The 19,799-nt window shown below is 41.0% G+C and overlaps 4 protein-coding genes across 6 annotated transcripts; 3 read left to right on the plus strand and 1 right to left on the minus strand.

Annotated features, from left to right (window-relative positions):
• Positions 1 to 20: 20 nt before the first annotated feature.
• sqor (sulfide quinone oxidoreductase) lies at positions 21 to 3,452 on the plus strand. Its single transcript, XM_049723441.1, has 10 exons — positions 21 to 172; positions 441 to 624; positions 712 to 882; positions 973 to 1,026; positions 1,098 to 1,292; positions 1,364 to 1,573; positions 1,666 to 1,849; positions 2,142 to 2,209; positions 2,833 to 3,011; positions 3,089 to 3,452. The coding sequence occupies exons 1-10, from the start codon at positions 165 to 167 to the stop codon at positions 3,144 to 3,146; spliced, it is 1,311 nt and encodes a 436-aa protein (XP_049579398.1). The 5' UTR covers positions 21 to 164; the 3' UTR covers positions 3,147 to 3,452.
• A 2,503-nt stretch (positions 3,453 to 5,955) lies between these two features.
• Positions 5,956 to 9,886, plus strand: ctdspl2a (CTD (carboxy-terminal domain, RNA polymerase II, polypeptide A) small phosphatase like 2a). Of its 2 annotated transcripts, none has more exons than XM_049723436.2 (12): positions 5,956 to 6,141; positions 6,392 to 6,527; positions 6,595 to 6,747; positions 6,884 to 7,111; positions 7,308 to 7,404; positions 7,753 to 7,864; positions 7,956 to 8,042; positions 8,118 to 8,180; positions 8,270 to 8,349; positions 8,445 to 8,571; positions 8,678 to 8,773; positions 8,982 to 9,886. In XM_049723436.2, exons 1-12 carry the CDS (start codon positions 5,956 to 5,958, stop codon positions 9,045 to 9,047), a joined length of 1,431 nt encoding a protein of 476 aa, XP_049579393.1. In that variant the 3' UTR covers positions 9,048 to 9,886. The 2 variants fall into 2 exon arrangements, with proteins under 2 accessions (XP_049579393.1, XP_049579395.1); XM_049723438.2 differs by having other exon boundaries at positions 6,392 to 6,521.
• A 234-nt stretch (positions 9,887 to 10,120) lies between these two features.
• Positions 10,121 to 14,027, minus strand: parp16 (poly (ADP-ribose) polymerase family, member 16). The gene is made up of 7 exons (XM_049723458.1): positions 13,918 to 14,027; positions 12,929 to 13,125; positions 12,675 to 12,812; positions 12,390 to 12,596; positions 12,096 to 12,267; positions 11,878 to 12,022; positions 10,121 to 11,562 (listed from the first exon to the last, which is right to left on the minus strand). Exons 2-7 carry the CDS (start codon positions 13,115 to 13,117, stop codon positions 11,427 to 11,429), a joined length of 987 nt encoding a protein of 328 aa, XP_049579415.1. The 5' UTR covers positions 13,118 to 13,125; positions 13,918 to 14,027; the 3' UTR covers positions 10,121 to 11,426.
• Positions 14,028 to 14,755: 728 nt separating this feature from the next.
• scamp5a (secretory carrier membrane protein 5a) lies at positions 14,756 to 19,274 on the plus strand. Of its 2 annotated transcripts, XM_049723460.2 has the most exons (8): positions 14,756 to 14,938; positions 15,011 to 15,098; positions 15,604 to 15,679; positions 15,766 to 15,885; positions 16,535 to 16,691; positions 16,762 to 16,863; positions 16,949 to 17,066; positions 17,128 to 19,274. In XM_049723460.2, exons 3-8 carry the CDS (start codon positions 15,673 to 15,675, stop codon positions 17,314 to 17,316), a joined length of 693 nt encoding a protein of 230 aa, XP_049579417.1. In that variant the 5' UTR covers positions 14,756 to 14,938; positions 15,011 to 15,098; positions 15,604 to 15,672; the 3' UTR covers positions 17,317 to 19,274. The 2 variants fall into 2 exon arrangements, with proteins under 2 accessions (XP_049579417.1, XP_049579416.1); XM_049723459.2 differs by lacking the exon at positions 15,011 to 15,098 and having other exon boundaries at positions 14,757 to 14,938.
• Positions 19,275 to 19,799: the final 525 nt, after the last annotated feature.

Here is a 19,799-nt window from a genome sequence, read left to right on the forward strand (position 1 = left end):
TTATATGCTGGTGTCGCATCTGATTGGTCGATAACTTGAGGGGGCGTGACCCTGGTGCCAGTCAGAGGAAGTGTTGAAAGTTCATTTCTGAACGCTCAAACCCGACGTGACGTAAATACTGTAGATCGTGGCTGACAACCGATTGTAGCAAACGTAGGTACCTCATGCCAATGTAAGTATGATATAAGCTTTTTCTAGTCAACCTCAATTTAGGCGTGTACCTGCCTGTATATCGGTATAAATGTTATTGCGCATTATCTCGGAGTCACGCAATAAGGAGTGGCAAACTGTCAAAATACGTCAATTTTGTAAAATTGAATGTCATGTCTTGAATGATGTCGCCATCAACGACCCTTGCATTAGCTGAGATGTGGCTAACTTCTAACTTTGGCCTTATAAATGCATCAAATGATAGTATGTCATTGTCTTCATTGGAACAGGATGGCTGCCTTCCGTGGTTCTGTGGGCTTTTGCGCCTCTCGTCTTCACACAAGCAGTCGTTCCTCTGCAAAACAGCATTACAAAATGTTGGTGCTAGGTGGAGGAAGTGGAGGAATTGCAATGAGTGCACGCATGAAGAGGATGCTGGGAGCTGAGAATGTGGCAGTAGTGGAACCTAGTGAGGCAAGTACAACTCATGACTGAAAGTAATTATTCGTAAGATTTTTTTATTTTACTATCATGCAAATCTTTTTTTATTTGACTCTTCAGATGCATTACTACCAGCCCCTGTGGACTCTGGTTGGGGCTGGTGCTAAAAGTTTAGCTACATCGGGAAGGCCCACATCAAGTGTTATGCCATCAGGTGTCAAGCTGGTGAAATCTAAAGTTGAGGAAATAAACCCGGATGCAAACACCGTGCGCACTGATGACGGGTCTGAGGTATGTTTGTGTTACTAAGGCTGTAAAGTTGTTCAGCGTGCAAGCGTTTGTTGTCATATTTAATGAGGTGACCTTTGTTCCCAATTGCAGATCGCTTATGATTATCTGATTGTTGCTCTTGGTTTGCAGCTTCATTTTGAAAAGGTGAGGGTGTGCTTTTTATTATTTTATTTCTTTTACTTGTCAGCAACATGCCATCCACTTTATGTCCTCAGATTAAAGGTCTTCCTGAAGGATTTGAACATCCAAAACTTGGATCCAATTATTCACTTGAAACTGTGGACAAAACCTGGGCGGCCTTACAATCCTTTAAAGAAGGCAACGCTGTATTCTCTTTCCCAAACACACCGGTTAAATGTGCTGGAGCTCCACAGAAGATAATGTACCTCTCAGATGCTTTCCTCAGAAAGGTACGGGAATTTTGCACACCAGTAAAACTGTGTTTGTATTGTTAATTCTTTTATGTGTGTTTCATGTTAAGACAGGAAAGCGGGCAAAAGCAAATATCATTTACAACACTTCGCTTCCTGTAATATTTGGGGTTAAGAAATATGCTGACTCACTTTGGGATATTGTCAAACAACGGGATATCAATGTGAACTTGAGGCAAAACCTGATTGAAGTGCGTGCGGACAAACAAGAAGCTATCTTTGAGAATCTTGACAAACCGGGTGAGACGACAGTCATTCAGGTAAGTCATTTTCAATGCAATAGCACAACAATTGTATTGAATTTACTTTACACATTTCAACCAACTATTTTTTTTCTTTTTTTTTTTTTAAGTACGATATGCTTCATGTTACCCCACCCATGGGACCCAACTCTGTGATAAAAAGCAGCCTGCTGGCCGATGAGGGCGGCTGGTTGGATGTCGACAAGGACAACCTTCAACACAAGAAGTACCCAAATGTGTTTGGGATCGGGGACTGCACCAACTTGCCGACTTCCAAAACGGCCGCTGCTGTCGGTAAGACGTGATGTTGTGTAAGCACTAAACTGCCGTGTCTGAGTCATGATTCTTCTACCCATTTGGTTAGTGTTAAAACCGACTCCAAACTAGACATCTGAGCTTCACTACATAAGAATTATTTTGAGGAATGTTATTATGAGCTTTTCTGTTTACATTCCACGCATGCATTTAAGATGTGGCTTGATTGTGAGAGGCCATGTTATGTGTTTGGATGTTTTTCCCCATCTGAATTTCTATTTTATTTGTCAGTTTTTGTAATTTATTCAGTTTATATGGTTTCTTGTTTTAGCCGCACAGTCTGCTGTTTTGAACAGAACCATCAAAAAGATTTTGAAAAATGAGAAACCAGATAAAAAGGTAATGTATTGCTCAATGACAAAAATATATAGTTTTTCCCTCAACACTATATATATATATATATATATATATATATATATATATATATATATATATATATATATATATATATATATATATATATATATATATATATATATATATATATATATATATAATATATATAGGCGGCTCGGTGGGGCACTGGGTAGCACATCCGCCTCACAGTTAGGAGGGTGCGGGTTCGATTCCACCTCCGGCCCTCCCTGTGCTGAGTTTGCATGTTCTCCCCGAGCCCGCGTGGGTTTTCTCCGGGCACTCCGGTTTCCTCCCACATCCCAAAAACATGCTTGGTAGGCCGATTGATCACTCCAAATTGTCCCTAGGTGTGAGTGCGAGTGCGAATGGTTGTTTGTCTCTGTGTGCCCTGCGATTGGCTGGCAACCGGTTCAGGGTATCCCCCGCCTACTGCCCAATGACGGCTGGGATAGGCTCCAGCACGCCCGCGACCCCCGTGGGGACTAAGCGGTTCAGAAAATGGATGGATGGATGGATATATATATATATACATGTGTGTGTGTGTGTGTATATATATATATATACATACATACATACAATATATATGCTATATAATCACCTTTTAGTATGATGGCTACACATCATGTCCGTTGGTTACAAGCTACAACACGGTTGTTCTGGCTGAGTTTGACTACAATGGTGAACCACTGGAAACGTTCCCCATCAACCAAGCTAAGGAAAGGAGACTCATGTACCACATGAAAGCTGACGTGATGCCCCACCTCTACTGGCACGGGCTCCTCAGGTACGTTTATTCTTCCCAAACTAACGATCATATAACCTTTTGATTCTTTCTTATTTGTGTTAATGTGTCATATTCAGGGGCTTATGGGGTGGACCAGAACCATACAGGAAACTCCTGCATCTTGGGATGAAGTGATTCCTGATGATCAGTGGGGAAAAGCCGCTTTTACTTTACAGGATATAAGTAAGATTTAGCTTTCATATTGCTGATGAATAAAATGGCATTGCTTGATTGTATTTAGATTCTACTAAAGACAGCATAATATTTGTTTCATACAGTTTAACTTGCAACATGTGGATTTTGTCCAAGTTGTGTTAATGTACGTGAATGTTAAAAACGGAACATTAGTCATATTTGCTGGATCGCAGTTGGACTTCCTTGTGTATCGCAATGTGTTTCTATGCCAAACTATGAATGTGAATGAAAACTGACTCAAAGTTTCTTAGTGGTTTTTCTTTGTGAGATTATAGTAAGTAAAGTATTAGAGACTGAAACATTAACATGTTGTTTTATGTATCTCTGAAGACAGCTACGATGGGCTCCAGCGCTTCTGCAACACTTGTGAGCGGTTCATTTAACGCACAGGTGTCAAACTCAAGGCCCGGGGGCCAGATACGGCCCGCCACATCATTTTATGTGGCCCGTGAAGACAAATCGTACAGCAAATTCGTGTCATTACTAGAATTGCAAATTGTCTTCACTTTTAATATCTTTTTTTACCAGTTTTTACTCCTCTGATTTGAAAATGTTATTTGTCAGTTTGTTTTGTAGCTTTTACTGTATATAATATGAGGTGCCCGTACATTTATTTGGGTTGACAGTCATAATGGCCCTCCAAAAGAAGCTATGACTACAATGCGGCCCGCGAAAACAATGAGTTTGACACGCCTGATTTAACGGGTGGCTTATTTTTGAAAGCCTGGCGATAAAACAAAAAGTCAAGTAGGTCTTTATTCAGAACCAAGCCAAGAGCAATTCGTGCTAAGGTGACCTTAGTAAGGTGAACGTGACACGGTAGACAAGTGGAGATAATAATAATAAATTGTGCTATTTATTGCTGACAATTGTATCTAAATAATTTTTATTTATCAAGGTGCTATGAATAATATTTGTTACTATTTCAGTGCTGTGTGGTGGGGGGAAAAAGGATGTTAAAGAGAACAACGAATTTGTTCTGAAATCTTTTTACTCCTTTGCCACCCAGTGGAAGGAATTATGTGGTTCTGATGTATTGAGTGAAAATCCGCACAAAATTGACGTCAATTGAAATGCATTGGTAAAACCTTAAATTCTCCAAATTTAACAAATAAACCCCCAATATGTTTTTTCCACCGAAAAAAGGGGATTGCCACCTACCAAAAATACATATATTGTGGGGAAAAAACTGTCAATAGGTGAATCTGCGGGTGCCACTATACCTCGCTTTGTTCAGATTAGTATTTTTATTCCTGGTATTTTTTTCCTCTTCTTTCGATTTCTCGTGTTTTTGTTCTGTTGGAAGCGGTGTCCGCGGTGCGCTAGTTTTCCTGTCTTCTCTTCGCCACGTTGGTTCGCGCGCGCGCATGTCGCATTCTCGCGCGCACTCGCGTATGTTTGTGATGAGGAGGAGGCGGGAAATGGCGTCCGTAGACATGGTCGATCTGTGACTACTAACCACCGAGAGAGAGCGACAGACGACAGTGGGCAAGCAGCGATCGTTCGCGCCGACCTCTGGCGGGCGCCGTCGCGGCTTCTCGGCCGCAGAGCTGAAAACGCCGCGGGACGTTTTTGGAAGCGCTTCGTCCGTTTTCTGTGAGTACAAGTACAGCGTCAACATGTGTGAGCGGTGAAGTGTTTGTGGCTTCGCTTAGCTTGTCTGCTAGCTAGCTGCTAGCCAGCGAAGGGGGCGTAGTCTAATGGCTGAAAATAGTCGTGGATCGAAACAAAACGATGCCAGACCGTAGCTCGGGGGAATATTGTTGTTTTCACTGCCAAGTCAATGATGCGTCAGCCTGCCAAACGCACGTTCGAAATTACCCACGTCTCCGTAATGTCATCGTTTCCCTCTCGTTTTGTTAGCATGGAAGCTAACAGTGGCTAAACGTAAGCGACGGAACTGATCGGAGGAACCTGGCAACGTTGACATATTTACGGAGGAACAGTGAAAACAAGTCTTGTATTGTCGCGATCTCGTCCACCTTCCACTGGCGGCGATTGTCCGCGTCAAGTTATGTATCGGCGGGCTAACATCAACCATTGGTGACGTCTCTCCTGTCCGAATGTTTTATGGTGAGCGCATTCGGCGGTGGTGTTCAAAAGCACATTTAGAAGACGTTCAGCTCGGATGGTCGCGAGTTAAAGTGACCACACATAACATTAAGCACAATTGGCAGGTCAATTACAGAATTGATCCTCAGTGGTTGTGGTGTAGACACAAGTGAGCAACATGAGGGAATGTTGACATCGGCTGCGCCGCAATGCAAGCAGATGAGTTGCCGCAAATGATGTGGGGAGAACCTTCAACTCATTATTTCCCAACCTCCAAAACTTTAAATGTTAAAAATAGAAGTGACATATGTTTGCATCAAAACACCAAGGTTATAATAGTTGGGAATTTTTCATCAGTTTTGATATTTGCTTTTGAAATTAAATTAGTTTTTAGAGCAGGTTTGTTACATCGCCATAAAATGCTTGAATCAGAGTAAATATGTAAAAACAAATGGACCTTTTGTTTGAAAAAAAAAATCCATTTATCACAATCCCAACAGGATAAGGATGTCGCTTTTATCGAGTTCGGTTCAAGTGGAGATGTTTGAGGAAAAATTACCCATGTTATTGTAAAGCTGTGAAATAATGCAAGAAAAAAAAAGAAAGTAACTCCCTTTTAAGTAACTTTTTTTTTCCCAGTTTAAATGAAAATTTTCAACATCTCTTGGCAGGTCCTTCTATGTGATGCCAGAGCACGATGCGGCTGAGAGCGCGTAAAGCTTCTCAGCAGCCCACCTTAGGCCGTCGAGCCCCTACGTCTCTGGCCAAAAGAAAACACTGTACAGTGGCGGCGTCCCCACTAAGAGGCCGAGGCAGGATGCCGAAGAATGAAGCGGGCCTCTTGTCCACCATCAAGAAGTTCATCCGGGGCGACCCTGTCAAGGTAAGCCTAACAATAAACAGAACTGACTTGTAATGAAGCTTTCAAGTAGTCTACCAATTAGCCCATAAAAAAAAAAAATCAAAATTTTGGAAGAAAGCGATGACGCAGCTGTAAGGTGCTGGAAAAACGTTTAAAGTGAACGCCACTGAATTGGAAATGTTTCCTTGGTGAGGGAACGTGGTCCTGTATTGAGAAATGTAAACTGTAACAAAAGGTTTTGTATCATCATACCCGTTTTTATATTCGGCAGGTGGAGCCGAATATTCCTGCCAAGAGGAGTCGTATTAATTGCAGCGCTAAAAGCGACCTCATCACGTCAGCACCACAAACGCGAGGCCTTGCCAACAAAACCGTTTCTAGAGTTTGCCAAAAAAGTCCAGGTAAAGGTACGATATTGTTACATGCAACCTTTTGCCACAAAGCAATATGCTGAATGTTTTTTTTTCCTCCCAGTAACAGATACAGTAACATGCAACAGCAAACCCTTAAAACCAAACGGCAAACTCGAAGCTTCAGTTGAGGCGGCGAGCAGTCCTCCGCACACAACCCTGCTAGGAACTATCCTCTCTCCTGTTTTCAACTTTTTCTCACCAGCAACCAAAACTGGTAAAACACCCACACATCATTACATTTCCTGCTTGTGTAATTTCACACTTGGCTAGTCACTCTTTGTATAGAAACGGTAATACATACATTTTCCACAAGATGTCTTTTTGAAGAAAAAGTGCCATCCTTTATTTAGCCACTCCTGGTTCCGACTCTCCGGGCCAAGCTATGGAGGCAGAGGAGATCATGAAGCAGCTAGACATCGAGCAGGCCGAGGAAATGCCCAGCAGCATGCTCACGTCCTCCGATGGAATCACAGCTTGTCATGGTGCCCCGCCGTTGCAGCAGAGACTCCAGATGAGCACTGACTCCACCGTGGAGGACGGCGAGATCGTGACTGAAAGTGACATGCCCTCGTTAACAGGTACCATCAGCTCGAACTCCTATGTAAAGAACACCAACAGGAGGAGTCCAAAAATAAAACACCTGGTTCACAAAGCAAATTTGAAGTTTCATTTTCTCACCACAACCATATAGTTTCAATCATCTCAATAAATGTGTACATTACCTTTATTTTAATATTTAGGCACATCATAAAAAAATGTATCTATCTCCCACAGCTCCTCCTGGTTGTTTGCCTGATGGCAGCTATCCACACACGTTACCCCCCGCCCCCACAGAGCCGTCATACGAGGAAGACTGGGAGGTATTTGACCCGTAAGTGCGCGCGCACACACACTGGTACACAAATAATGAGCTGCCAAGTAAAGATATCTAATAAATATAAAAGCGGAGCTTCGGGAGCCAGGGATGTTATGCTCCTAAATTACAATGCTTGCTACATAAAAAAACAAAACAACGAACCACTAGACACCAGCAAAAGCAATTTAGAGATCACAGATTAAGATTTAAATAAATTTGCCACCTATCAATTGCCACTAAGGTTGGATTTACACTTCATGGTTCAAAAATATCTTGCTCTCAACAACAGAAAGCACCAACGCCATGCATCCTTGTCACCTTCCAAATGTAACTGTCCTTTTTTTGGTGGCGTCTACTTTGAAGGTACTTCTTCATCAAGCATGTGCCACCGTTGACAGAAGAGCAGCTGACACGCAAACCAGCACTACCTTTGAAGACGCGCAGCACGCCCGAGTTTTCACTTGTCCTTGACTTGGTAAAAAAGCCAAGGACTCTTTTGCACTTTGAAAGTGGACTCTTAGAAAGTGAGTAATCACTGTGCATGTTTTTTTTTTTTTCTTCCCCAGGATGAAACCTTAGTTCACTGCAGTTTGAACGAACTGGAAGATGCTGCACTGACGTTCCCTGTGCTCTTTCAGGATGTAATCTACCAGGTAAGAACTCTCTCAAACTAGCTATGTGTCCATGTTTTAGTCTTTGTTGCTGTTAACCCATCTCCCTGAATGTAGGTGTATGTGCGATTAAGGCCCTTTTTCCGAGAGTTTCTGGAGCGCATGTCTCAAATGTATGAGGTGAGGTTTTCTTTTCACTCCACACAAACGGGGATTTGACTTAACTCAAGCTGCTCTGGGTTTAACAATTACATTTTGTCATATTACAGATTATTCTCTTCACGGCGTCAAAGAAAGTATACGCTGACAAGTTGCTCAACATCCTCGATCCCAAAAAGCAGCTGGTCAGGTCAGTGAAGTAATAGTGGGAGAAAAAAGAGCTAAAAATATGTCTTCATATTTTTTTCCTCAATGGTGAACATATTCGTGTGTATGTGTGTTTAGACACCGTCTGTTTCGTGAGCACTGCGTGTGTGTCCAAGGAAATTATATAAAAGACCTCAACATTTTGGGACGGGATCTTTCCAAGACGATAATAATCGACAACTCACCACAAGCTTTCGCCTATCAGGTAATAACTGTGTCTCGTCAAATTGTGTGTCAGTGATTGTGGTCCCAAAGCAAGAGCACAACAGTACAAGTTGTTTTGAGAATCGTGCGCTTGTGTGTATTATCAGCTCTCCAATGGGATCCCAATCGAGAGCTGGTTCGTGGATCGAAATGACAGCGAGCTTCTCAAGCTGGTTCCTTTCCTGGAGAAGCTGGTTGAGCTGGTAAGAGTTCACGCAACATATTTTTCAGTGTTTCTTTAGCACCACCTAGTGGCGTCAATTTTCCAAGTGAAGACGATTACTTCTTTAAACTCTTTTGCAAGAGGCCATCAATTAGTGTTGGATTTTGGCAAAAGAGCTAACGTGGGATAACAATACTTTTTTTTTTTTTTTAACTCTTATCTGCTTCATGTCATGTCGATTTTATTAGAACGATGACGTCCGACCGCACATCAGAGAGCGCTTTCGCTTGCACGACCTCTTGCCTTCAGACTGAGCAACTGGCTTCCGCCCTCTGCACCGCACCCTATAAGGGAAGGATGTAGTCAATGGATTTCTCAATAAACTCCATATTGACATTATTGTTTTTCTATTAGGAAAGAAAAAAAAAAAGAGTGAAATTGATGTTTTTATGCAGAGACACTCTTGACAATGTGACTAAATTGCTCACTGCAGCGAGCTTGCTTCTTTGGAGGTGTTTTGTCTGCCACTTTGGATCGACAAAACTGAATGTGTTTGTGTTTGGCCAGTCAAACTTGTATTATAGTTACTATTGTCTTGTAAATACATGTACAGTTTTTTTTCCCCTTCAATTTTTTTTTTAAGTTGAGATTTTAGTACGGATACTTTGGCTCTGTTGTGTTTTTACTTTTTAAAGAAAAAAAAGATTGTTTCCAGTATGCCTGCTTTACTTTTGTGATGCTTTACTCCATTACATGCAGTTGTCTGTTTAAAAGGTGCAGTTAAAAAAAATGTTCTGAGACAATATTTTAAGGTTCTGTATTGTAAGATAGACTAGACTTAACTAAATACAAAGCCATAATGGCCACTCCCACATTTGCCATCTTGATGGTCCATGATAATGATTACAAAGGGCATTAACATCGAGCTCATTTGAAAGATGTCATTCCTCAGTTTGAGGAGAGGGGGGGTGGGGGGGGGGGGGGGGGGGGGGTGTTGACACCAGCCATTGCTTTGAATTCCAGTTTTCTGGGACATCTTTTTGATGTTGGCGTTACAAACAAGTTTTATTGACTCTTGGATGATCAATCATGATGTATTCAGTGTTATTCAATGGTTTTTCCATGAAAATAAATATGTTTTTATAGGACTCCATACCTGGATAGATGATGAAGCACTTTTCGTTTGCGTCGCGTCCAAGGTTCTCTGTACAGATGTCAGCTTCATGACATTGGCATTTTTATGTGCCACATTGTGGAGTTGCTCTCTTAGGAAGAGATGGTGCGTGCGTTTACATCAGTGCAAGGGGGACAAAATAATTTTAGTGGACAAGAGAAAAGGAATGATATCCTGTACATCTTTTCCAGTTTCAAAAAACATCACAGTACATGAGCCGAATATATTTTATTTTCATTACCGTTTTCAGTGTATTACAAGACATGATTACAATAGCTTATTGCTACCAGTAAGTGCTTTTTTTTCCCAATATAATTTTGGAAATAACCACTAAATTATTACAATAGGCTTCCTTGCAGGAAGACTTTACGCTCAGATCAGTTACGTTCGCCGACAATTAGTTTCCTTTATCATAGTCCTTGTACAATAGAATACAAAATTTGCGGTGCAATAAAAACACCTAAAACATACTGTGAGAATGATTCATTGAGGTTTGCAAACCGGCAGCGAGATTTGAGTCTGTTACTCCCTTTTGAGAGGACACAATTGACAACTTCGTCTTTACTGGTTAGCAGTGGTGGGAAGTAATTAAGTACAAATACGTCATTACTGTACTAGTTTTCAGGTATCTGGACTTTAGTACAAGAGTGTTTATTTTTCTAACAACTCTGCTTTTACTTGCTACATTTAAAAACAGATACAATATATTTGGAGGTGCAAGACAATCTCATTCATGGCTTTAAGAGAATTCAAATATAATTTTTCTAAGCCTAAAAACCACGAGATTCTAGCATTGAAAATATATCAGTCCAATACGACAAAAGGAAAACGGGTAAGATGTATTAACTCAATTGCTGATATTAGCTAATTTAGCATTCAGCCAAAGTTAGGAAGCTAGCTATTAACAATAGCTAAATGACCTTTTTAAGGTGTTGAATCATTTTAACCAGTATCTATAGTTTCCTGTAATTTGTTCATATTTTGATCAATTTCCTGTTGGAAATCAAACAGTTAATGCATTTCCGGGTTAAACTTTCTATATCATAAAACCTTTAATAAATGCACAAGCTATGTTTTAAGTTGCAGTTTAACATTCTCAATTGTCACACAAGTGAAAAACATTGTATAAAAAAAACTTAACTGTGTCCTCTGGAATCATGACCTGAAGTGCAACATGACAGTCACAGTGTGTGGACTCAGGTTTTGAGTAGTCTGGCCGCTTGACCTTATTGTCAGCCCTGAGTGCGCACACATCACATTGGGGAAAGAAATTGTGGGTGGGATTTTTATTTTATTTTACATATGGATTGGGGTTGTTAAACAGCATGCTACATGGTCTCAGTTTAAGCTCCTTTTTTTTATTTATGTACTGTCACTGAGTATGTTTTACCTTCAGAAGAAAATGCCTGTCGCAGGAAAACAAACAGTATCAAAATGTGCAGTCAAGGTGCCAATGGGCGTCTTGTTACAGTGCTGAAGGCACGGCGGATAAAAACCGACTCAGTATTTGTGCGGTGGATCAGCTGAAGCGTCTGTTCCAAAAGGATGTGAACGTGTTGGAGTTGAACGTGCCGATAAATATGAGCAGCAGAAGATAAAGACTCATCATGACGGCAAAGTGGTGTCTGAGAAACCACGAGGTGTTGCGGGAATGTCTGTGATGAGAGGGGGAAACAGACTGTCAAACTCTCTATCAATTTATCCTCTAAATAAAAGTAATCAATTGAATCAATTTCACACTAATATAAATGACACATTTTAAATTATAACAAGTTAAGTCTAACTTTTTACTTTAACATGCAGAGTTTTACGTAATTACTTGAAATTCCACGTTGTGCTTCGCTTCATGTTTTAATGTGCTGTTTTACAATTGTGTGGTAAGTTTTCCATTCTGGAGTACCCAATCAAGTTTGATTATACCCTGTAGTTATTTTTAGATTATTTGCGACATTTAGTGTGTAGCTTCTTACCTGGACATGTGTTTCCTCTGAGAGTAAACAAGCAGGTACTTAACACGCAAAAGCTGATTGTTTGTGACCACAAAGTACTTCTCCGGCACATCCCCTGCCTCGCTGTTCTTGGCCCTCGAGCGTTGACGGTCAACAATTTCTGAGTCTGACACAGACGAGATGAGAGCATAGATGTCACACAGATGCAATTTGCAACTCACACCGTGACGGCAACGCACCTTTCCTTTTCACCTGGCACTTGACGTCCGGGTGATCGATGACTTCACATAAGGCAATGCAGCTGAGCAGCGGCCCCAGTAGGCTTTCCCGCCAACCGCTGCTGTGGGGGCTATAGAGGACAGCCATGCTGAGGTCACTGGTGAGATAGGTCCCCTCCCCATACACCGAGTTCTGTATGTGACAAGTGGAGGTAAAAGTTTTAAAATGCTTTTCTAACAAAACAATGAAATCTTTTTTCAAGTCAGAGTCAGCAAAAGCCAAGCGGAAGTGCCCCGCACAAAGTCCTCACTGACCTTGTTGAGGTGGCAATGTAGCCCGTTGTGAATGATAGAGTGAAAGTTCTCCAGGCGACTCCCGTGAAAGGCGTATAAGACATCCCTGCCCTCTCTCATCCGTTCAAAGCGCGCGTTCAATTGGTCACAGTACTCCAGCTCAAACAGGAATTCCGGCGCAGGGGCAGAAACACCGGCGCTTTGTGTCAAGGCACAAAGTTTGGCGAACTGGTTGCCAAACAGATAAACGTGAGGATGTGGTTGCGAAAATTGCCACGTGTGGCGTTTGCAGAAAATGTGTTGTACCTCGTCCCTTTGTAGTGTCTTGACAGCAAAGCTCTTGGAAGAGAGGATCCAGTGTGCAAGGGCCACATGGTGCTCCCCCTCTCCTGGCTGCAGTCGTAATAACTCTCTCACACCTGGAAAGGAGTTCACATCTGCCAACTAGACACACAACATGGAAAGAAAGATAGATGTGAGGCATGGCACACTTTAGTATTCCTATTGAAGCATGTTTGGTGGATGCGGAAGGAAGGCGAAACAAATCGTGGACATCTTACCAATGCATCAAAGTCTTTAATGTCGTCATATACATAGCGAGGAGGGAAGGGGCGAAGCAAAGAATCCTTCTTGTAGTTCTGGGCAGCAGCAACAAACAGGCTGCAGCGAAGATCGGCCGCCACAGGATCTCTGAGCAGACAGGAACACACCAGCTCTCGGACCACCTCAGGTGGGAGCGGCGGCTGCATTCCCGGCACTGCAAATAGAAGAAATACAATTGAGAGTTAACAGAATAGCAACATGGGATTGAACCGAGAGTGACGTGATGCACTTGTGAAAGGAAACTTGTCCACTTTTATGTGATGATTTTGACTGGAGTCCTTGAAAATATCATTTCTATCCTTTGTATGCTTTCATGTAATGTTTTTGAGACTGTGGGCCCTTGAAAAAGCAAATTCCATCCATTCCATGTTTCATACATATTGCGGATTGACAATAAAAGCAAACTATATCTAGCACAACTCACGAGTGAAATTTCAGGATGAACCTAAAATGCACTTTTACTGTTTATCTTAATTTAACCATCCCAAAACTTTTGAATGCACATGTTCAGTGTTTCAATACTTTAAGCACAACTATACTATCTATTTGTAACAACGGAATTGTCAGTTTGTTCTTTGTAAGACATTCTGAAAGCTATTTTCAATATCTGTTTCTTCCTGCAACACGACAGAGAACAGCTTCCAGCTATTGACCACATTGTAGTTTGACAGCAAACAATACATTGCGTTTGTATACGTGATCACAAATACAAGTTTAGGAGCATAAGCATAGGTTTGGAAGAAATCACAGTCATGAGTGAAACGTGTAGCTTTAGCTGCTCATGCTAACAGGTAATGCTAGCTGTCACTAATTGTCGAGATGCAAATATACTGCCGAGTAAATAACATCTATCGCCTCAAGACGTATGTCAAATTAATAGACTCGAGTGACATTCGGTCCTATTTCCTCTAAAATATAAAAGTTGAATGTTTTCAAGCGGCCTTACCTCAAGTTTGCGCAACTCATTACAAGCAACTGGGAAAAGCTGACATCAGCCAATGGCACCGTGGCGTTCAATGACTTCCGGGGAAAAAAAAAGTCTTATGACGCAATGAATCGTGGCGCTCGCTCAAGTAATAATATGAAGGGCTATGTTGAGAATTAGGCCACATAAACATAAATGTGTCCTTATCTTCTTGCTTGTAACGATAACTGAATCTTTAATGGGTACAAAAATTACATAATTCTTTTCTCAAGGACAATTGAAACTGAAACAAAATCTTTTCTTGTAAAAATATACAATGGCCACATATAGTTTTATCTTATAATTTCACAGCTGTATGCTTTTTCATGTTTATACGTTAAATTAAATATATTTTTTAGTAAATTGGAAGTAGTAAATAAGGTTGAAAAAAGATAGTAAAAAAAAATATTATCTTACCCTAAAAAGAAACAAAAAAACTTTCCCCGACCAAGATGAGGGGATGTTTACACATTCAAACTTCACTTGGGGTAGAGCAGTTTGTCAAATGCTCAATTTACGAAGAAATGCATTCGTACGCTAGACAGCGCATTCTTTTTTTTTTTTTTTTTTTTTTTTTAGTGCTGTTTGGCGAGCAGGTCTGCAGATAGCGCTTGCAAATAAGGTTACGTCACAGGGCAAGCAGCCAATCGAGTTTGAATGTGTAATCATCCCCAAAACTGTTGCTGATTAATCAGTACCGCTTGCTTTGGTGATTGGTCGATTCGGGCCAGCAGCAAATCCAGTGTTTTTGTTGCACCTTGTGCCTGTCCAGGCGTGCAAAAACCGTGAGCGAGTAAAAAAAAAAAAAAAAAAAAAAAAAAAAAAAAAAAAAAAAAGATCACACATCACGTGATTGCCTCTTCCTCCCAAACCCATAATTCGATGCCAACGGTACGTTTCTCTGGTGGATGCGTCCGTTTCGAAGCGTGCATTTGGACCAAGATTTATTTATAAAATGCATTTTAAACAAAACGCGGGATTCTAGGAACTCAATAAACGCAAGGTAAGGCTCATTATGCACATTTTTCTATTCATTCACTCTCGAAAAGCATTCGAATCCAACCGGGTTCCGTAGCCTTGCTGCCCCGGGGAAGAAGCGCGGATGCACCGGTGACGTGACGCTCAGGGTGAAGGACAGCGCTTTTTCATCGCCCGGCATCGAGGTGCACGGTTTCCCACTGCAGTATCCCCAATCGACGGAAAAACACATTTGGAATAGATTCGGGATCACAATGTACATAAGCAACCCATAGAAGATTAGGAACGGTTTTGCAGACACAGCTTTCATATTCGAAGGCGGAATGATGTCCTTCATGGCATCCACCATGCTGTGCACCAACATGTCCTCCATCACCCGCCACAATACTATAGCGTTTTTATTGTATATGAGTATTGACCGTATGAGGGTCCGGTTGGCTTATATGTATCACAATTGTTCCTCAAGGCCACGTTGATCCAAGCTGTTATCTGTGTTGCACAGCTTTCAAATGGGCCTACTAGTTATTCATTCATTCGCCCTCACAAATAACAAGAAAAAGGACTTTATGGATGAATGCATTGGTACGATCGGGTAGAGCCTGTCGCCTTTTTGTATGGAGGTGGAAAATCTGTCACAAGAAAGCCAGTACACGTCATGTTCTCAATTTTTCTGCCCCCTCCCTTTTTTAGCACTTTTGTTTTTACGACTGCTGATCTTCAAGCTATTTGCAAGCAGAGGAAAAAAACACAGCTCTCATCATGGCAGGTATGCTAAAATACCTTCAAGTATATAATATAATGTTACCTTTTTCCAATGTAGACTGCTCCTCACGCATGTTTTTGCAATCCTAGAGAACAACTTCCCCCCCTTGCCTCGATTCATCCCCCTCAAGCCGTGCTTTTACCAAGATTTCAATGAGATCCCTGACCAGCGTCGCACCATGTGCAAGCGGCTGTATTACTTGTGGATCTGTGAGTAGTGACATTTTTGTTGTGTGTGTGTGTGTGTGTGTGTGTGTGTGTGTGTGTGTGTGTGTGTGTCATAAGCTGTTCTACCCAAACAGCTGCTTTACCCAAAACATGGTCCAGGATAGCTGCAAGACCAGAGTGACTGCTTTCATTGTCATTTGCCATCCAGTTAATTTACGTAAATATTGATTGAATCATAGTTAATTTATATTTTACGAGCATACATCTCTCCAATAAAATACAATTGGGATTACTATTCAATTCAATATGATTTTTTTAGTTTTAAAATTTGACATACTGCCCAAGTTTGAAGCTTTTTTACATTATTACAGACTACTGAGTGTTATTCAGAATTCACAAAGCCACTTTTCGTGTTTGTGTCCAAATTGTATATTTCGTTCTAATGTCTTACTGTCTTCTCTGTGACTCCAGTGACATATTCTTTGTGTGTTTTAACATACTTGATGATTCTGATTTTACCACGTAGGCCTGCTGTTTCCACTGTTTAAGTGTAGTGGAAAAGTAGACGTTGCTGAAGTAGAAGCACTCTAGTTGTAAATAAATCTTCTTTAAATTAGTATGCTGAATTGTGGGGAGATGACATTCAATAAAGTTAAAAAAAATGACTTAAATATATTTCTTTCTGTAACAGTGAATAGTGCCACACTGGCTGTTAATCTGATTGGCTGTCTGGCATGGATGTGTGGGGGAGGCGGAGCCACCAATTTCGGCATGGCTTTTCTGTGGCTCATCCTCTTCACCCCTTGCTCGTACGTGTGCTGGTTCAGGCCCATCTACAAGGCCTTCAAGTAAGTCCACTTCCACACATGGAAAAAGGGCCTTGTTTTTCACGTCCAAATGTTCCCACCCCCAACTCAGGACGGACAGCTCGTTCAACTTCATGGCGTTCTTCTTCGTCTTCATGGCCCAGGTTGTGATCAGTATTATCCAGACAGTTGGGATTCCGGGTTGGGGAGTATGGTAAGCGTTTCACATCGGTTTTGCTATCTTATAGGTTATATTAAAAAATAAACGATATGAACAATGTCTATGTTGTGTTGATCAGTGGCTGGCTAGCTACCATCACGTTCTTCAGCACCAACATCGGCTCAGCTGTGGTGATGTTAATCCCCACGATCATGTTTACTGCTGTGGCGGTGCTCTCCTTCATTGCCCTCACAAAGGTTACTCACGGTAGAAAATTCCTCCTCCGTTTTTGTTCCTTTAACATGTTGTGTCGTTCAGGTGCATAATTTCTACCGCGGCAGCGGTGGCAGTCTGGGGAAAGCCCAGGAGGAGTGGGCCACCGGGGCCTGGAAGAACCCCCACGTCCAGCAGGCGGCTCAGCAGGCTGCAATGGGGGCTGCCCAGGGAGCCGTGCAGCAGAACCAGTACTCGGCAGCGCCCACCTATAACTATGATGAGCCCATGTAGGACAGGGAAAGGGACCGGGTTCTTCTCTAGAAGAGATACAAAAAGGGATGAATTCAGAACACAACTCATAATTAGGTGCCCTTCGTTAGATATCACTTCACAAGATGAGAAGAAAAATAATGTAGGGACAAGTGTTAGGTGCAAATGTACTGTACATTTATTGAACATTATGTGAATAAGTTACTTTTTGTATTAGTGAGGGAGGACACAGTCTTTGTGTCACATCTTTACAGCATCAACACTGGCATATATGTGTCTGAAACACCTGTAACATCTAGCTTGTGTACTTTTTTTTTTTTTTTAATCCCCAAAAAGCAAAACAAGTGCCACTGCATTGATAAAATGGGCTTAGCATAGCAAGAGATGAGCTCACACCAGAATGTTAATGTGTACACATTCTTACACAAAATTGTGTAGAATCACAATGTGTCAGCCTTATGCTAAGCCGTAAAAAATGATGCCGATATTGGTACTGCTTTGAGTTTTAACCAATGTTGTAGCTTCCTTATGCTAAGCTAAGGTTGCTAAGCTAGCGATATTCTTTCAGGCTACTATTGAAATGTTAACAATTAGTAACGTCACACTATTAATGCCTAAGGCTCCATTATGCTGGAATGTCAAATACGTTTCAACATCTCAATATTGGTGAGTGAGTTGGAATAGTTTGAACCTGTCTTTTCATTAGTTAGTTAAAGGATGGCTGTTTCTTTTTAAATTCCTACTCACTGTGTCATCATACCATATTGGGTTTCCTTAATTGGCATAATTCACTATAGGAACATACTGGTTGTGTAAAAGTACAAACCATTTGCTGGAAGCGCCCCTTTACGGCAGATTTTTGGACTTTGAGCCTACATTACCACTCAACACGTGTGCCGTAACAAGGGCTGCCAAGCCGTAGTTGACGGGATAAACATTCCAAATCTGTCTTGAATCTGGAAGTTGGAAATACAATGTGAATGAATAGTCGATGTTGTTGGTCGGTCATAGCAGTGTGTGATCAGTTTACCCTCTCTGACAAATTCTCCTTTTTGTAAATGCTTAAAAAAAAAAAAACCTGCTTTTTTCTCCAAGCTCTGGACATCATTGTCATTTTGTGGCTGTCTCTGTTATTCCACGGGTAGGTGTACTATGATATTTATTGAAGAAAATACAATATGGATCTCAATGAGGTGAAAGTGGAAACTGTCAGTGGAGGTCAAAGATTTAAACGTCTTCAAGTTTCCCGAGATGGTTATTGCCTGTGATCGTAGATTTGAAGGAAATGTAAAAAAAGAAAAAAAATTAACTGACTGTTTGTTATTTCCAAAATGTAACTTGTCTTGTCTGATTGTGATGATGTGGTATTCTCTATATGCAATTTGTTTAACCTTTTAGTTATTTTGTTTGTTGATGTTTGGATGAGTTTCAAGCACATGTTCATTGCTCTGTTTGCCCCCCACCCTTTTTTTTTTAATATATATAAAATTCTAAGTATGTTATGTTTTGACACAGGTGCTCAGTATAAACCAAACTGTCGAGCAATTTGAGTAAAGCAATAGCCAAATGGTTTGACTTGTACAATTAGATGAGCTCCTCAGTTTGGACTTTCAATGGAGAATGGGACTGCTCTCCGAATGAAAACCACTAATGTAATTTCAGTATTTATGTTAGTTATTTGCCAACTGGATAACTTTATTTCTTAGTGCTGTATTGGAGCTTCCCAAAAAGCCATTTCCTCCAACGTTTCCATGTGTACTGTTTGCTGTTGGATATTTATAATCATGTACTATAGCTTAAATAAGTATGAATATAAAATAACTCGTGGAAGTGCATAAGTGATCATCGATAAAATAATATTCAATTAAGCTGGATTTAAGAAGGCTGCGTCTCCATGAGAGAGATACGCAAATAATTTTTTTGTGTATTTTGTATTATTTGATCCTACCATAATAGATATTAAACAGTTATTGCTGCAATTTTCAGTTGGAATATATTTTCTATGCAGACAAATTTACCTATCTTCCAATGCATGCTCTGTTCATTAAATTGCATGTTTGAAAATATTCAGGGCTTTTTGGATTTCTCAAATACAAAGCATCTTCTAGGAACCTTTGTCAGAAAGATAGAGCAACTTTCATGAATATTTTATTTTATGACACTTTAAGTATTTTACAGCCACACAATGGTATTGTATGTTAAACACTTTTGTTTTTATTTATTTTTAGGGATTGCGTTACTGCCTGACCCCTGAACGATCTGCGACGCGCATGCGCTAAAGATTGGCCATCTTGGATGTTGACACGGACCAGTTCCAGCACGGAGTCGATGTAAATTTGACCAAGGAGTTGTTTTGCAAATTTTAGGTGGATTTTATTGCACATGTGGCCACTGTGCAAGTTTTTAGATCAACTCATTTAATTTGGATTTGCGTCCCGACAAACAGTCACACTGAAAAAAAAACCCCGGACCTTACAAAAGTCAGAGGAGGGGGGGTGTTTGGT

The sequence above is a fragment of the Syngnathus scovelli genome, chromosome 6, assembly GCF_024217435.2.
Source record: "Syngnathus scovelli strain Florida chromosome 6, RoL_Ssco_1.2, whole genome shotgun sequence".
NCBI lineage: Eukaryota > Metazoa > Chordata > Actinopteri > Syngnathiformes > Syngnathidae > Syngnathus > Syngnathus scovelli.